Source organism: Alosa alosa, chromosome 20 (assembly GCF_017589495.1).
Source record: "Alosa alosa isolate M-15738 ecotype Scorff River chromosome 20, AALO_Geno_1.1, whole genome shotgun sequence".
Classification (NCBI taxonomy): domain Eukaryota; kingdom Metazoa; phylum Chordata; class Actinopteri; order Clupeiformes; family Clupeidae; genus Alosa; species Alosa alosa.
The window spans coordinates 10,370,570-10,388,848 of NC_063208.1; the positions used below are offsets into that span (position 1 = coordinate 10,370,570).

General features: G+C 42.5%; 1 protein-coding gene across 2 annotated transcripts; it reads right to left on the minus strand.

Annotated features, from left to right (window-relative positions):
* Nucleotides 1-437: 437 nt before the first annotated feature.
* On the minus strand, nucleotides 438-17,952 carry triqk (triple QxxK/R motif containing). 2 transcript variants are annotated; one of them, XM_048229896.1, is made up of 4 exons: nucleotides 17,850-17,952; nucleotides 13,964-14,029; nucleotides 6,826-6,911; nucleotides 438-1,033 (listed from the first exon to the last, which is right to left on the minus strand). In XM_048229896.1, exons 2-4 carry the CDS (start codon nucleotides 14,022-14,024, stop codon nucleotides 926-928), a joined length of 255 nt encoding a protein of 84 aa, XP_048085853.1. In that variant the 5' UTR covers nucleotides 14,025-14,029; nucleotides 17,850-17,952; the 3' UTR covers nucleotides 438-925. The 2 variants fall into 2 exon arrangements, with proteins under 2 accessions (XP_048085853.1, XP_048085854.1); XM_048229897.1 differs by having other exon boundaries at nucleotides 13,964-14,034; nucleotides 17,850-17,951.
* Between the last annotated feature and the right edge of the window lie 327 nt (nucleotides 17,953-18,279).

Consider the following 18,279-nt stretch of genomic DNA (forward strand, 5'->3'; position numbering starts at 1 on the left):
GCGAGGAGATGGTATTTGCCATGCTAATCATTTCTGTGGTGTTGAAGAATGCTCTGTGCATGGATGGGGTGGGGGGATTTAACGTGAGGTAGCGGGCACTTGAGTATTCCAGACACAGACCCAATCAGAGGCAGGCGACTCTTAATCTCCAAAGCCGTGATCGGAGGCGTGTGTAAGCAGACAGCACGGCACGGGAATGCTGTCGGTGTGATTCCCCTGCATGATGAACGGATGCACGTACGGATCAAAATTAAAACACAGAGATTTCTAGAAGTTAGACAGAGTGTGATGGAGGGAGACGTGGTTTGAGTACATCCCCCTCCACCTTAGCTGTAGATGACGTCTTGTGAAGGACAGCAGACAATGAATTGAAATGAAATGTGCGCTTTGAAAAGAATGTCCTTTCATTATACCGAGAAATTTCATATATTGCAGAGAACTTTACAAATCCTTCAATATTTATTAAAAAAAGAAACATGGAGATAGAAAACAAATCACAATCAGTTTACATTTGAAACAAGTTTCAAAAGAAAATTCAAAACAATGAGACTTGAGTTCAAACAAAATAAGTAACAAATCTTTAACAGTGAATAATAGAATATAATCTCTGAGCAAGGCAATTTAAAGTGAATTTCATGATTTTTTTTTTTTTAACAGGAGATCCTCACACACAGTTTGTCATGTCTGTGTTGGAAACACGCCCTTAATAGGCTGCAGGCTTTTTGCGTTTTGCTTCATGTGCCTTCTTTAGACATCTCACACAGTGGTTGTAAAGGAGTGCAAACACACTCCACAGATACTGTAGAGAAATGAGCTTGGTCACAGTGGTCACCGTGGCGACCCAAGAGCCTCTGCAGGTTGGTGGTCCACTGGTCACCAGCCACATGCGGGCAGCACACCGATGAGCACTGCACTAAGACCTCCTTTAGTCTACGTCCACATCCATGTCCAGTTCTGTGCTCAGGTTCAGGTAGAAGAATGCATAGACGCAAAGCAGGAACACCAGGATCGCCACAACAACCAGTAGGATGTCCTGAGAAGGAACCAGAGAGACAAAAAGGGAGACATTGAAAAAGAGTCATGATATCATGTCTGGGAGAAAACCGCTGATTGAAACAAATAGGAGCATTTTTTTTTTCTGATTAACCATGAGGATGGCGCCCACTCCCTCACTTCCCTCACAGAAAAAAGCTTGATGCAATGGACTGCACAGAACTTAATGTCCCAAAAAACATCTTTATTTCTAACGAGGAGTTTTATGGCAGCTAATGATGAAACTGCACTGATGATGTCTGGAGAAGTGGGGTGACACTCAGCTTTCAATTAGATTTGTTCAAATTGCTATTCATTGCCTATTGTGTAGAATAACAATCCTCATCAACTTCAGATTTCATTAAGAGCACTCATGTATTTAACCAAGGCATTGGTCTTTGCCTTGACAAGTCATTATCAAACTTTGTAATCAAATCTAAAGTGCTTAAGGTGCTTGTTTGGAGTGAGTGTGCATTGAGAGCACGCTGCATGGTTGAAGAATGATTTCGCCTGTTTTAGAATGCCTAGAGTTCCCACACAAGCTTGTTGAGTGGCCTTGGCTGGCTTCTGATTAAGTCTTACAAGCGCCCACGCATCTTTAATTTACATAATGCTATTCTGCTCTCCTGGGAAGGTTAGCCATGCATGGCACAAAGTAAACAATGGATTATTGAATCACAACATCACAATCAATATGTTGCAGAATTTTCTCCATGGCTCTTCTCTGAGAGGGAGATGTGTAGTTGACCATGAGGTCAAAGAACCACCTTGCAAGTTTTTGGGCATCAGGGAATGGCCATGTTTAACTGATGATAGAAATCAAGGATACCTCTTCTGTGGGAGAACTTGATCATCATTCACTTTATTTATATAGAAAATGACTCTACTCTGTTTTCAAAACAAATGCATTGATTAAAACAAAACAAAAACAATTTAGCTCATCACTGGTTTACATTGTAAACAAACAACAGTTGCTGTTTTGATTTCTTTTTTTAAACCATGGCACTTGTAAGAAAAGGTTTCAAAAACATACAAATAAAAAAAAAAATATAGAAATGTTAAAGACAATGATAAGAGATTAGGTATGCAGGCAGGGTAAATTAAATTTCATTGTTTATACTTGAAATATAGCAAGACATTGCGTTATGCTACCTTAGTCAACCCTTGAAGAGAAAACACAGAATACCTGCCTTTATGCCTTGACCTCAGTCAGTAGACTGTGCAGACGAAAAACAGTCCTAAAGCTACAAAACTATAAAGAATGAGTTGGAAAGAAGGCAAAACGCAAAGGCCCATTTAACACACATAAAATGGCAAAAAATGATGAAGAGAAATAAAGAAGACAGGAGAGGAGCTATTAAACAGAGCAATGGAGTTTGTTCACACACACACACACACACACACACAGACCCACACACACATCAAACAGGAGACACACAATTTCGCCTCAGAGCCTGAAGCCTCCACGCGATAAGGCTCCCAACAAACACAGCTAATAATAATTCTGGCTGATAAATTGAAGGGGGGGCTATTAAAGCGCACCACGACGGCCATGACTATCTGTGTACAGGCTGGAGCAGCCGTCATCAGTGTGTACATCCTCATTAGCCAACGCTGCCCCTCGCATTAATCTTGTCCCAGCCAGGCACCAAACAGCTTAAGTCGCCCCTTAATTGGAAAACTTTTAAATTTCACGCACTTCAGTTTCATATATTATTATTGCCAGGGCACCCAGAGATGATTTGCTTTTCTATTTAGCAGGACTATGGAGTGTGTATGGATATGTGTGTGTGTGGGTGTGTGTGGGTGTGTGTTATCTGCATGGGTATGTGTGTATGTACATATGTGTGTGTGTGTGTGTGTGTGTGTGTGTGTGTGTGTGTGGGTGAGGTTATATAATTTGTTTGTTTTGAATTTTCTTTCTGATAAAACACTGTTGTTGTCTTCATATTTCCAAACATATGAAAGTGAAGTATGTTCTCCCACAAAACTCGATATGTCCCCTGTGCATTCGGAGGAGTTTGTCTGGGCACATCACCACTAACTGTCTCTCTGATTTGCTCTTAAAAGCTGAACTCTGGGGGCCTGGCATGGAGATGGGCATTGGTTTAAAGATGGCGCTGGGCACCACTGTGGCAGATGTGACTCAGTGGAGCCCCAGTTCTGTGTTGAGGATGAGAGTGGCGTCAGGCCGTTTCCCTGCCACATTCTGATGGAGGGTTCTGGAAGGCACCCAAATGAATCATCTGGCTCCCAGGCAGCAGCTGTGGCGTGCTGGAAGCCAGTCCCCAATTTTCTCAGCACACACCAACACACCAACACATCAACACACACACACACACACACACACAGTAAACACATTATTATGACCAAACTCCAAACACAGAAACTCAGAACACAAATGCCACACTCAAAAACATACAAGCACACCGCACAAACATATGCTAGGCAATATAAACACATACGTACACACATAAACATATCATAAAACAAAGAAAAGAAACATAAAACCTCACAAAAAATATGAAAAAAAAAAACTAAATGTACAAAGAAAACCCCCTAAATCCCATAGTGCACATTCATCTCTCTGCATATGGCGGGTACGTACAGTATGCACATCATAACATGCTGAGCACACACTGTAGATCTCTCCTTGTGTTCCCTTTCCTTTGTTCTCACAGTCTAAGCATTTATTGGTATTTCCTGTGACACTCATTAACATTGCAGCAAATCTGTCAGAAATCCCAGAGGCTGCTGAGCCTGGGAGAGTCGTAACACAAACATGCGCGAGTGTATGCGCGCACACACACAGACACACACACACACACACACACACACACCAGTGATTCAGGGGCAATTCTAGTGTGTGCGCAGGCACAAACCCACACAAAAACTTGAATTTTCTCTCTCTCTCACACACACACACACACACTTGGCCAGTAACATGCAGACAGACCATACATACTGTACACATGATTGACATAGCACACACACACACACACACACACACACACACACACACACACACACAGCGTTGAGAGTACTCCAGGGTTTTTACCCACTTAAGTTCAGCAACTGTTGACAGGACTGCTCAGTGTTGGGCCAGGGTGGGTGGTGTGTCTTCCAGATGACCGCTCTCCCAAAAATTGTGTGTTTGTGTGTGTGTGTGTGTGTGTGCTATGTCATACTATGCTATGTTCATCATTTTAAATGTGTATGGTCTGTCTGCATATTTGTGCCTAAGTGTGGGTGTGTGTGTGTGTGTGTGTGTGTGCGTCATGGTATGCTATGTTCATAATGTTAAATGTGTATGTACGGTCTGTCTGCATGTTTGTGCCCAAGTGTGAGTGTGTGTGTGTGTGTGTGTGTGTGTGTGTGTGTGTGTGTAACCAACTTGGCTCTCAGCAAGCACAGAGGTGTGAATGAGAGTCATAAACACGTTGCTGAGGGCCAAACACAGCAGAGCGGCAGCGGACTGGCAGGCTGACCGCAGCGCTCCACATCAGTGTCCAGACCGCACGATCTCATCAGGCCTCATCTGGTCATCACAAGACTGATGGACTCTACATGAAGGCAACTCCACTTCAATCCATACTGACATGAAAGTTTGTTTTATGCCCCCTAAGAATGTAGCACTTGGACTGACCATTGGGCACAGCATATAGATATGTCTCTATACAAACAGCGGTGCGCAGACCACACAACCGGACAAACACTGTGTATGATTATACTGTGTCAGACCCCATTATTTCTCAATGTATAGGAATTCAGAATGGTTGGCAAAAAAGCCTTTGGGGTGTGTCTAGCTCATCTGTGCAGAATTCTGATTAGATTTTGTTTTTCCTGCATGTGCCAGGCTGCCAGCCCGCTGGCGTCCACCCTCTGTGCCAGTCTGAGCCGGGCCGAGCTGGGCCGTGCCATCCTCTGAGAGGGGCACCAGGGGAGGCAAAGGGGGGTTCTGTGGGGGTGCCCACAGCAGGTGGCCTCATTCCCCAATACTCCCTGCCAAGCGTCAGCCTCTCGGCGCACCAACTGGTCACCACGTGGCGAACAGCAGCTGGCGTGGGGCTCCGGTGCCAATCCACCCGGGCACGGCGCACAGTGGCCAAGCGATGGATGGACCACTGCTGCATGCCTCCTCTCCTCTGAGAGATGCCAGCCACAGCTGTGCCCGGTGCACAGCCACTCTCAACCACCCCAGCACAAACACATGGAGAGGGAGAGAGAGAGAGAGGGAGAGAAAGAGAGAGAGAGAGAGGGGAGAGAAAGAGAGAGAGAGAGAGAGGGAGGGAGAGGGAGGAAAGAGAGAGAGAGGAGAGAGAGAGAGATAGATAGATAGATAGATAGATAGAGATAGATAGATAGATAGAGATAGATGATAGATAGATAGATAGATAGATAGATAGATAGAGAGATAGATAGATAGATAGATAGAGAGAGAGAGAGAGAAAGAGAAAGAGAGAGGACATGAAGGGAAAGCCTTGTCGAGCCCGGCTCAAAAACCCAAACCACAACAACCACCCTGCGGAAGCACAGAGGGCAGAGAAGTCCAAGCACACCATATGAGCACCTGCTCGCTGTGACAGCCCGGAGAAAAGCATTGCTAGCTGGGCCGGGGGCCAGCCCTCCACTCAGCAGCCCCGGAGAGGAGTGGAGGTCAGAGCATCCATCCGCGCAGCACAACACACACAGCCAGACACACACACACAAACACAAGCGGAGACGCCCGCACCCCCACAAAACCGATCAATGTCACCAGTCAATACAGACCTGCAGAGTTACTAGTAAACAACAACATGTTCCAACCCATCTCTGTCCACCCAAAGGCTACTCCACACAAAGTTCGATGCAGGAGACTTAAAATTTAGGGATTTATAATTTACTAATGAGATTTGGGTTCTGGGACATAATTGCCTTTTTAGCTCCATCCCAAACGGGCGTTTAGACCGATCTTTAAAATCCCCTCTTTCAACTGCCATACTGATGCATAATTCATGTGGAATATCAATATTTTAAGATATAAGCCTCCTTAATTGGATTAAAGAAATTCGTAATGAGGCCAAAGTATTTTGAAAAAAGAGTGCCTAAATATGGGACCCTCCAAATGACTTAACATAATTAACCTTCACTAATGCCATTTTCTGACCAAGTCACAGTTACAGCGCCATTAGGCTCCAGTTTGGTGAGGTTTTAGCGGTTTGTCAAAATGTCCACTGCACTTCTATATAACTTATATCCATACCACATCAATTTGACTCGGTTGGAAAAGAAATCATACAAATGTATTCACTTCATAAAAAACTATATCAAAAGGAAACTTGTGTAGCGAGAGAAAAAAACAACAACAATCAGGTGAAGTGTTTTTCATGATTTCTGCCTGAATAGCCGGCGCTATGTGGATGCTTATGGAGAACCGGAGGCCTGGTAGTAGTGTGTGTGTGTGTGTGTGTGTGTGTGTGTGTGTCTGTGTGTGTGTGTGTCTGCTGAGCATTCACATTGGACACCGATCTTACAGAGGAAGAAAAAAACAAAACTGTTCTGTTTACAATCCTGTCAACGTTACTGGCACGGAGGATCCTCACAGTTATTGGGATGCACACACACGCACATGCACTCACACAAACATAGAGCACTACAGACAGGCACGCAGTGTTGATATCTCTTCTAACCTCTACATGAAGAGAATGATATGATACCTGTGCAAGGGACGAATGAGTGAAATCAGGAAGGATTGAGAAGACAATGAGTTGGAAAGAGAAGAGGAGGGGAGAGGAGAGGAAGTGGTCAACTCACCCGGACCCCTGGCGCGCTCTTCTTGGCCTCAGCCTTCAGTCTCGTGGCCTTTAGAGCAACTTTGGTCTTCTTGTAATCTTGCTTCCCTGAAACAGAAGCACAGAGATGTCCTCAGCGCAGTTCAAATGCAAGGACTGTTTCAAGGGCACTTTTCACTTTACATCGTTTTTTTTCTGTTTACATATCAAGGTAGTTATTAATTACTAGTTCAGCTTTAATACAACCACTCCACACTGAGAGTGACCTTTAGATTATCTTAAAGAATGCTTTTAAATAATCACTGTATACTTACGGCGGTGTTCATTAATTCTTGATTAGGCATCATTAGGCTAATGCATTTTGTTAAAACACACTGTGAGATTTGGAATAGATTTGTCTGCATTTAGACCTCTTAATTGGGTTTAATTTTGTGAGAGATGGCGGAGTGTTTCCAGGAAAGGATGCGTGTGGCTTTTTGAAAGCGCATTAATAAGTTATTAACGTGTACTCCCTTCGTATAAATGCCTCCCTTCAACATAAATCCGCTTTTAACTTACGCCTGGGTATATTTGGCTTAATTTACATCCCTCATAGACTCGAAAACAACATAAATGGTTTTGAAATGGAAGCTTATCCTTATCCACACACACACACACAGAATATATGGCAATCTGCATAGCCAAGTGACTAGTTTGAGTTCACCGGAGAGTTGGTTTACAATTCACATCTCTGTGGCATCAACCTACAAGCTAACTCCACCACCTGGCAACGAGAAAAATTGTGTGTGTGTGTGTGTGTGGGGGGAGGTCTGTCTAATTAGAAACAAACAGACGAAGAAGAAAGAGGGAAAAAGTGCAGGAGGCAACAGCTTGGAGGCAGGCGGAGGGGGGTTGTCCTTGGTGAGTGTGGCGGGCTCGGGGTCGGACTCAAGGTCTCCCGGAGTGCTGTCGACACGAGAGGGGCCACTTCAAGTGCAACTCCTGCCTAATTAAGCCCCATTTGCATGGAGCACTGAGACAGACCGAGAGAGAGAGAAAGAGAGAAAGAGAGAGAAAGAGAGAAAGTGAATATTTCAACCCATCACCACTCTAAAAGAGAGAGACAGAAAGAGGTAGTGAGTGAGTGTAAGAGAGAGAGAGAGAGAGAGGGTGAGTAAAAGAGATATATAGGGAGATATTAGAGAGAGAGAGAGTAAAAAAAGAGAGGGAGAGGGAGTTAGAGAGAAAGAGAGAGAGAGAGAGAGAAAGAGAGAAAGTGAATATTTCAACCCATCACCACTCTAAAAGAGAGAGACAGAAAGAGGTAGTGAGTGAGTGTAAGAGAGAGAGAGAGAGAGAGGGTGAGTAAAAGAGAGAGAGGGAGAGGGAGAGAGAGAGAGAGAGAGAGTAAAAGAGAGAGAGGGAGAGGGAGTTATGAGAGAGAGGGAGGGAGAGGGAGTTATGAGAGAGAGGGAGAGGGAGTTATATGAGAGAGAGAGAGAGAGAGAGAGAGAGAGAGAGAGAGAGAGAGAGAGAAAGGAAGCTTTCCTCCAGACAGACAGGGATGCGAGACACTGACCTCTCCTCAGGGAGGTAGCTGCCTCTCCCACCATACGGTGCCCCCATTGGGAGAGAGGAGAGGAGAGGAGCTGCCGCCTGCCGCTATCAGAGCCAAAGCTGCTCGCACTCACACAGCACCACAGAGGACAGACACTCATTACAGAGGACAGCCACTGTCTCACACACTACTCTCTCAGCTAAGCAGCACTCAGTCTAATAGAACTCATGTAGATCGGTTTTTACTCTTTACCTCTTTTTGAGAAGGAACATCTAGACAGACATGCTCAAGGATGGTTTTGTTTTAGCCACATAGCTTGAATTTCCCCTTGGGAAGCAATAAAGTATGTATGTATGTATGTATGTATGTATGTATGTATGTATGTATGTATGTATGTATGTATGTATGTGTGTGTGTATGTGTGTGTGTGTGTGTGTGTCTATCTATCTATCTATCTATCTATCTATCTTAGTGTTAAAGCCCCTTTTCTAATGTTGGACCTCACCTCTATTACTTCTAACCTCTAATTGCTCAGAGTGAATCTCAAATCAGATTAATTTTCAGTGCATTATTGACTGTTTTTACATGCACTCCAATATCCCTGTAATGAGGCTCCTCCAGATTTTGATCGTATTCAGGATATGGTGCACACAGAGGCACATGAACACAGACAAACCTGGTTACTAACCCTTAAAAGGTGTAGGTTTTTGAACATTCTAACATAAGATTCCGCAACAATTGAAGGTTCTAAAATCCTATGTTGAATTCAATGAACCCAGATATTCTTTAGAACGTTCATTTCCCAACATTCCCATCACACCGGTGTGACGGTACTCCTTCAAGGGCTAATATCTCCAGCTCCAGTACTCCAACTAGCATAACCACATCTATCAAAACCAGCATAAGGGCTTATCTGGGATTCTGAAATTGGGATATGATGTTTATATGCACAAACACAAAATTGGAAAATGTAAAAACCTGATACAGTAATAACCGGGATACTCAGTGTCCAAACACAAGTAATTTATTTTAAGGTCTCTCAAAAGTGCAGTCTTGCTTTCAGAACATCGCCTGCACCACACGTTGTAAAAAGAACGTCTGAAACAACACTTTGTTTCTCAGTTTCATAAAAAATGAGAATGAGGTAAAAGGGAAACCGTTGCATTACTTCAGCTTCAAAGCTCCAGACAAGTGTTATCTACCGTTTTGAGAGAAAAACTGCAACTCTAAGACGTTCTTAGAATACCTAAATGTTGAAAACTACAGCTGGTAGTTGTTCTTGGATTCTTTATCAATCTTTAAATGGCTCAGTTGTTTGTTCCGCTCACGTTTTGATGGGTGGTACATTATGCTCAACATTCACGCTACAGGTTTACTACGTTTAGGAGCCACACCTGTGCTTCCTTTACAAGCGGCAGACATGCAAAACCCCATTCTGCTCACAGTCAGCAGGGAAAAATTAGGTGCATGTCGTATTTTCCATAAACCTCTTCTTGCAGAGTAAATACACACAGCAAAAACAGACTCCACCATCTGTTCCAAATGAATAGTTAAACTGTCAGGAAATCAAAGTAATTACACAGAGTGTGTCGATTAATTCTTTATACCGAGAGGTTTCGTATCCTTGCTGTTTGCACTGACTCTTGTTCCCGTGGGTTCAAGGGAGTGCATGAGTTTAGTTTCTGAGTCAGTATTGAGCCAGATCCTAGAAAAAGCCATCTACAATTCATCAGGCCAACTCCTCCGCAAACCAAGGATAACACAATAGGTTTAGTCTGTTGACTGTGTGGCTGGAGTGTAATTGTGGGATTTAGTCTGGATATTCTTTGTTTAGCTCTCTTCATGCCATGTTAGCTCTTCAAGTACTATTCCTTGGACCCACTCCTGATGCATGAAGTAGTATGGACATGTAGACATACACGCAGAATAGATCATCCCCACTGTCACATCAGTGACATTAATGTCTGTCTTTTGCACCCAGGCAGTAGCCTAAACTTGGCAAACATCCCATTTTCCTCCAGTTTTCAGATTATCTGATGGTTATTTATTCCCTTGCATCCATACTTATTGACTATGCATTTGTCATGATTTTCAAGGATTTTTAAGGCTTCCCAAACTGATAGGCTACAGTGTTTGTGGACGCAGATCGGATTTGATCCGGAACTCCGTATCGAATCCGATTCGGTGTAGTGTAGTAGAGGCCTAAAATGCCTACTACAAACCTGTGTTTTTGCTAGGGTTGAAGTTATCCCTCCGGATCTTCCTCATACTCTCAGCCCATACTGCAGGATCAACAGGGAATGAATGAAAGCTTATTTGCTTATTGTATCGTGAATTTGTGCATTGCAGCACACAACAATGGAGTGCTGAATTTCGTACCTTTTGATAGGCAAGTCGCAGTTCTTTTACTGTAAACACACTGATTGTACACGTATGAAAACACCAAAACCTGTATCCCGCTCTAGCTGTCAAATGCTGCAACCAGGAAGTATTCTGCACCAAGCAAATACCACATACAGCTGTTTGAGTCAACCAATAACAAAAATAATATCAATGCTTCCCCGTAGTGACATTATTTCACCAGTATCTCTGCAGTTAGTTAGTTAGTTATTATAAAGTCCTCATTCCCCATTCAAGAGAGCTTTAGAGAGAAGGCCAACCTTGGTTTATTAATCAACATTAGATGTGATACCTGTGGCAATTATGCACCTATAGAGGACTGTGGGGCCCCTTCAGTGAAAGCATGGCCGCTGCATTGTCTTTTGGATGGGCACAAAAGAAACGCATCCGTACGCGGTCACATTGTGCACTCCACTGGCAACACATGGAGAATCTTCCAATGGTGCTGCGGGTGTCCTTTCAGACACGGCACAGCCGATTTCACTTCAAAGGGCCCCTGTCTCACCTCGCCCACCACCGAACTCACTTACCATCTATTTCCATGCTCCTGTTCATCCCCACTTAGCAGCTAGCTCAGCAAATCACCGCAGTGGAGAGGGACTGCGCTCATATTTGCCTCACAGAAAACAATCCATTTCCATCATGATCGACACAGAAAACTTGAGCTTTGTCCACACACCACCTCACAGCCATGAGTTCACCTTCCTAAATATGACTTCAGAACAAACCACCTGAACACCACACAGAAAATGAAACGCTGATAGCTTTAACGCCTAACACAGTTCAACATTCAATGCCATTCCTGTATGCCATTTAGAATATACAGCTTCCTTTCCCACTAAGACAACTACAGTGAGAAAAAAAAAAAGAGTCGAGGCTTACAGGGCAAAACGCAAGTCTGATTTACAATGAAGATCAGTCTAGGATTTCTTTTTTCACCCAGTCGATCTTTTAAGACTCAGAGCCATGGGTGCGAATGTCAGGCCTTGTTATTTGTCTTTGGTTGTAAACTGAGATGTCCTTTAGCTTAAGGACTGACCCCGTGTGACAGACAGACCTATGGGAACTGTTATGCCGAATTAAAACAGAAAACACAAAACCCCAAATCTGAGTGATGTGTGATTTGGGAAGACAGCACAAATCTGCCCCACTGAGCCCTAGGGCTGTGGGTAAAGGTTGGTGACAGCTCCCCTCTTCTGCGGCCAGGGCCAGCAGACACCATGTACCAACAAGGACCCCCAGAGCCAGCCGCCAATCACTGACATGTAGCCTACCACCAGAGTGGCACCAGACCAGGTCACCACAACACAGGCATTTGACCCCTGTCTCTTACATCACGTCAACAAGGGGGAAAAAGTTTCTCCAAATCAGAAGAGCGAAACTATGGAAATATTTTAACATGTTAAAGCCTGTGTGTGTGTATGTCAAAAAGACATACACATTTACACAGCACAGCCTAAAATGCATGCAAATAAATAAGAGAGAACTGAAAAGAACACTTTGACGGCTTGTTTTTCCAGGCCGGATAATTGTCTCACACCACTAAAGAGCATCTCTCCACTTCTCTACCTCTTCCCTCTCCCCTTCATCCCTCTTTCTCTCTAACTCACTCTCTCCATCTCTCCTTTCAGTTGATCATAACTCAAGCACAATGACCATACACACACACACACACACACACACACACACACACACACACACACACCAGCCTTTCAAGTGAGCCTGCAGTCCATTACGAGGTGTAATGATAGTATTTAAGGACGGTGTGTCAACTGCAGGCCTCTGATGAGGTCTGACATCACAAAAGCTTCGCTTGTGAAATGCCCAAACCTGACAGCAGATAAATTACACTCCCATTACTTTTTTTTCAGATGGGGAGGTGCATTCTTTTCTTTTAAAAAGATAAAAAAAAATGCTATGTGCTATTTTGGGCTTTTTTTGTTAAACAGTGATTCGCTCAAATTGACTGTTTCAGACTCTTTTGAGGGAAAACAGAGAGATTTGAGAGCATGTGGGAGACTTCATTGTCTGGGGGAACTGTACTGTCTGTCATAATGTACAGTATATGCCAGAAAATCAATCAGATGTGTGTGGTATGATTGCATGATTTAGTGAACACAGCAGGGGGTGGGCTCATTGTTTCATGTGTATGAGCTGACAGATAGAACACACAACAAAGTGCAAGGGAGAACATCCGTATGGAACTGTCCACATGGTCAGACACCAGGATTGGGTAATCAGGGGAAATTCACATGGTTGTAATAATAGGTTGCACATGAGTTGCTATCACACAGCATTGTCATCATTCCCTCAATCACAAGATCACAAGATTAAAAGGAACCAGAGAAAATAGAGCAGTCTCTGAGCAAATCTATTCTTAATGTTTGTTAGACAACAACTCAAATGTTCGAAAATCATGCTTATATAAGCCTGCCAACTTACTAAACTACTGCTAAACTCACACTTCTATTGACCAAATTCCAGGTGTACAATCACAATACCATGATAACAAGATTGAAGTTGTCAGGCATGTGACTGAGTTCCATGGTTTCCTTGTAATGTCACTGGCAACTAACCTTTTCTCAGTCACACGGCAAACCCTATTAAGAGAACACACACGCACAGACACACACACACACACAAACACAGACACACACACACAACACACACACACACACACACACACACAGACACAGACATATACACAGCTCAGACAGAATGAATGAGAAGCATGACTTGGTTAGACGTTTCTGATGGTTAAATAAAGACAAAACGGAAAAAAAGGAGAACAAATCTTCAAAAGTAGAAATGATGACAATGAACATCAGAAACTACACAGCAGGATTCTTCACGATTAAGGGAACGATAATTAGAGCTGAAGACCGCAGTATTGCATTTGCTTTTCAAGGTTAATCAGTTTGAAGGTCTAACATCTTGTGACACTGAGTCACATAGGAAAAAAAATCCAATTAAGTGAGTGACCCATCCCTTAGCCAACACTCAAAGCCCTCTCTTTGACTTTCTTATCTGGCCACAGCATTTTCCAGAAGCATAGCGGTTATTAATTACGCTAACAAGCATATTCACAGCAAAAGTCAGGTGAAAATCCTTGGCTACAAGCAGTGCAATTCTCTTACGAATGAAACTTTAATGAACTCGGCGTACACTTTCTGAATTTCTGACCCCCAGGAAAGAGGCACAGTCCACCAGAGTTAAAACTTACCGATCTGTTTGCGGTACTGATCGACCGGCAGCTTAGCAGTGCTTGCATCCTTCTTCCCCATGTTTCCTCACCAAGAGAAGACACAAACGGAACAAGAGTAAATAAAACATGCCTTCTAGGCAGGCCAGAGTGCAGCTGGGCCAAAGTCTAGATAGTCTAGTTGGAGTGAGTGTAGAGGTAAATTATGGAGAGGCTGTCTGAGTTCAGGTAACAATAGAGTTTCTAAGTTCAGATGTACACATGCCTTTATGTTATGCCTTTAGTTTATTTCTAACTAGACATTTTGATTACAATTCATGCAATTGTATCATTTACCATATCTTAGTTCACTTTACTTTTCTTTTCTACCATTTTTATCTACTATTCAAAAATAATTATACGACTACGACTACTACTGCGACTACTACTACGACTACTACGACGACTACGACTACGACTAATAATAATAATAATAATAATAAATTATATACTGGTAATATTATTTCCCAGTGTGATGCAAAATTTGATGAGATATTTTGATTTACAAGGCATACATCTGAGAATATACGGATCATATATGAAGTATGCATGTGATATTAAGGATGGAAAACATCACTGCACTTAAAAGCAAAAAAAAGAAAGATGGTGAGCATATAATCCCAAGAGAGGCGAGGAGCTTCAGTGAATTTAATCACTCCGGTGCATTATTGAGGTGTGCTTGAAAATCCACTCATGCCTTCAAGCGGGCATAAAACCTCCTCAGTGGTCAATCTTTTGGACATTTAAATTCCTTTAGTCAGAATACGATTTCATGCCTCAGCACCAACCAGCAAATTGCTTAGAGTTGAACAATCCATTTACAGGCTTCTGAGTACCCTCATTATCATGGGGCTATTTGTTGAGAGATTATTTGTCTGTTGATATGTCTTTCCCCTACAGAAGTCCAGAAAAACATCATCCGGTTGATACATTTGAAAGACACTTGAAAGTCAAGAACACTCTGCTAAACCTTGGTCAAATCAAGGCAAAAGCAATACTATGGCCATCTTATGGAAAAGTTATAAGATATCAATATTTAGCTTTATCTACATCACTGGTAACACGAAATCAATTCATTCCAGTCTATAGGCCTAGCACTCTGCAAACTTTTAAGATATTTCAAGGCCTCTGATAAAGGCCTGACTGACCGAAACGTCAGCTCAATACATTGGATGCGCCGTGAAGGAAGCAGAGTTGCACTTCTCTTTCCCCACTCTCCGAACATATTTCAAGGTGAAAGAAATAATCTCAAATGTTGCAAACTAGTGCTGATGAAAACAAATAAAATCTTATCCAGAAGGAAAAAAAGATGGATCTCAGTGTCCTTGAAGGCAACGTATCGCTCACCATGCACAACAGTCTAGAATAATCGAGGGATGCTGTAGTTGAGGAGGATTCCTACGTATTCTGATATTGAATAGTCGATTTTATGATTCACACTGTATGTTATGTTTTTATGGTTTATATTTTGGGTCATCATACCTGAGATTTCAAGGAAAGACTACCGGTATGTGATCATGTCTTAATAAACTGATTATACTTCGTTTATGCCATAACTTTTCCACATCACATCAAGTATCCAGTGGGCCAATGAGAGTAGCCTTAGCAATCTACGCTATCAGCTTGCTCTCTTTTCACCTTACACTATTTATTTTCTTATTAGTCCAGCATTCTTTATGACAAATAACTGTCCAGTATATATCTGGATAGCAGTATCCAAATAAATGAATTACTGCTTAAATTTGATGTCTCTCTTATTGATATGACTCTGATTATACTGTGATGTGTCTCTTGCACATTAATGAACCTGTACTGTGTAATTTATTAATCTTCTTCCCCTGTGGTCTTTCAGTTATTCCGTGCACATGTGCCTCTTATTAATCCACCACATTTCATGAAAAATGCACGACGCAGCGTAGGAAATATCAAGCCTTAGAGCAATTTCTCCTTTAAAAAAAGCAGTGGCTTGCTTGTGATGCAGGCTTGCTAGTCCCATGCAGTATTCACCTCCACACCTCTGTGGACGCGCACCTCTCTCAATGCTAAGCAGCCTTCCTGCCTTCCTGCCTGCCTGTCTGTGGTCTAGCTGTCGGGCATGCTGATGCCCTGCTGGTCTTGAGAGATAGGTTTATGAGTCAGAAGTGAGGCGGGTCAGCGGGGCGCTGCTTGATTTCTCTCGGAGAGAATAGGTCAGAGGGGTTTAAACATCATCAGAAACACAGCCGTGCCCTTTGGCTCACTCCAGCTTTTTCCCCAATCTTCAACAAAAGCAGCACTATTGATTGAGAATAGTATTGCGAGGAACAAGGCTAGAATCTTAATAAGACAGGCTCTCTTTGCCACAGATAAAATAACAAGCTGATACATGATACACACAAAAGACCTCTCTGTGGTTAAACCTATGGATATGTGTAGAAACCGTCTGGTACCTGCCATCTAAACTGAACCTTTTGGAGTTAAGGGTAACATTTTGATCTGACTGTTTAAGGCAGCATTTGTGTGATTAGCTAAAATCATGTAAATACTAAAATAGGTCCTTATTGGCTTGGGTTGCAATCTGTAGTAGCCATTACAAAATATTCAGCAAAAGACAAGCTGATTTGAAGCACGGGATTCTGTGATTACTGGAGTGGTGGCAATTATGAATAATATCACTCCTCTCTGCAGAGTTTCATGTGTTGTATATCAATTTCCTTTCTTTGAATATTATTAACTTTTAAGTGAAAGCTATTCTTACCGAATTCTTAAAAGAATGATTAAGATATGTCAGAGAAGACAAAAATGACACAAAATAATTTAGTGACCTTATGTTTTCATAACACCATGTTGTCATTCCGAAATATAGTTCACTGAAGAAGAAGGAAGAGAACACTGAAGTAGATTATGGAAACTACATCTTCTGCTATCAGTCACTGCTAGCATGTGACATTGTTCAGAAAACGTCATGATGAATAGCCATGTGCACTGGCAAGTAAAGACATCATCAGAACATATGATTAGGCTATACATGCCATTAAAACTAATATTTTAGATTTTAAAGTTAAGTGCATCTCTCGAATTAGGCGAACAATGCCAAATGAATAGGCCTAATAATTCCCTTCCCTGTAGCCTATGGGTGCACATGGACTAGGCCTACTCACTCTGAAAGTTAGGCTCACTCTAAGCCAAGACAAATATTGCAACATTATGGGGAAAACAGATTGTTATTCCAGTTGCACTTTTTTCATCACTCATATACCTTTGCTGTGTTCATTTCATGTAACTTATTTGTTTAGGCTAGAATATGGCTACAACACTAGACTAGGCTATTCATGGAATTCCATAACCAAATGCATTTAATTTTCTATATGGCTAATGCATTGTTTCACCTGTTTGCTCATTTGGTGGTAGCCTAATGCATGGCCTACATACTACATGAGAGCTCCTCCAAATGCAACCTGTATTATTATAGCTTAGATTGCATTCCAACAACAACAAAAAAAAGATTCCAGTTAACTTATGGGAAAATAGCGTCATGCATAATGCATGTTTGAATGACATTTCTGTACTCTGGAGCACTTTGAGCAATATCAGTACTAACATGCCAACACATCACATCCCGAGCTGACTTCCTGCACTGCCGTATTTTCTCAGACAGGCAAACGAAGCACCCAGTCAGAAAGGAGTTATTGAGCAACTGACCAATGGTAGGCTACATTCCAAGGCGGAACTTGCAGTAGAGGGAATAGTCACAATCAACACGGAATAACTGCATGCAGAATAAGGTTCTGTCTTGTTTTTTGGAATAAGTAATCTGTCCATGTTGGAGCCTGCTCAATGTTCCGGCGTTCAAAGGTAAATTAATCGGTTAAAATATGCATCAACTTACCATACAAGACAGGACAGAACAGCCAGCAAAATACTATGCTGTCGGGCTTCCTTTTACAGACGACGGTGCTCAAACACAAGTCTCTCTCAACCAATCAGTGTGAAGCTTCCGCCCACCGCCTTTGACGGGAGTCGGGTCAAATTCAAAGGTAAACCCGGACAAATGTGGAAGCTGTCAAACTTGCAGGCCACTTTTTCTGAGGTCTGGCCGTCCCACAGACCTGCGTGTTTGTTTTCATTGAAAAATACCTTTCAATCGGTCCCTAAATGTATGCTTTTTATTCACATGAAAGTAAAATGTGCAATATACTGTATATAGACAAAGTGCAGATGCAGCATCATTTTTTGGTGGAACAGTCGCTTAAAACACCTCTCAGTGTCATCAATCTTCAAAGTGGCAGTAACAAGAGAGAGACAGCGCTCTTTGGGGA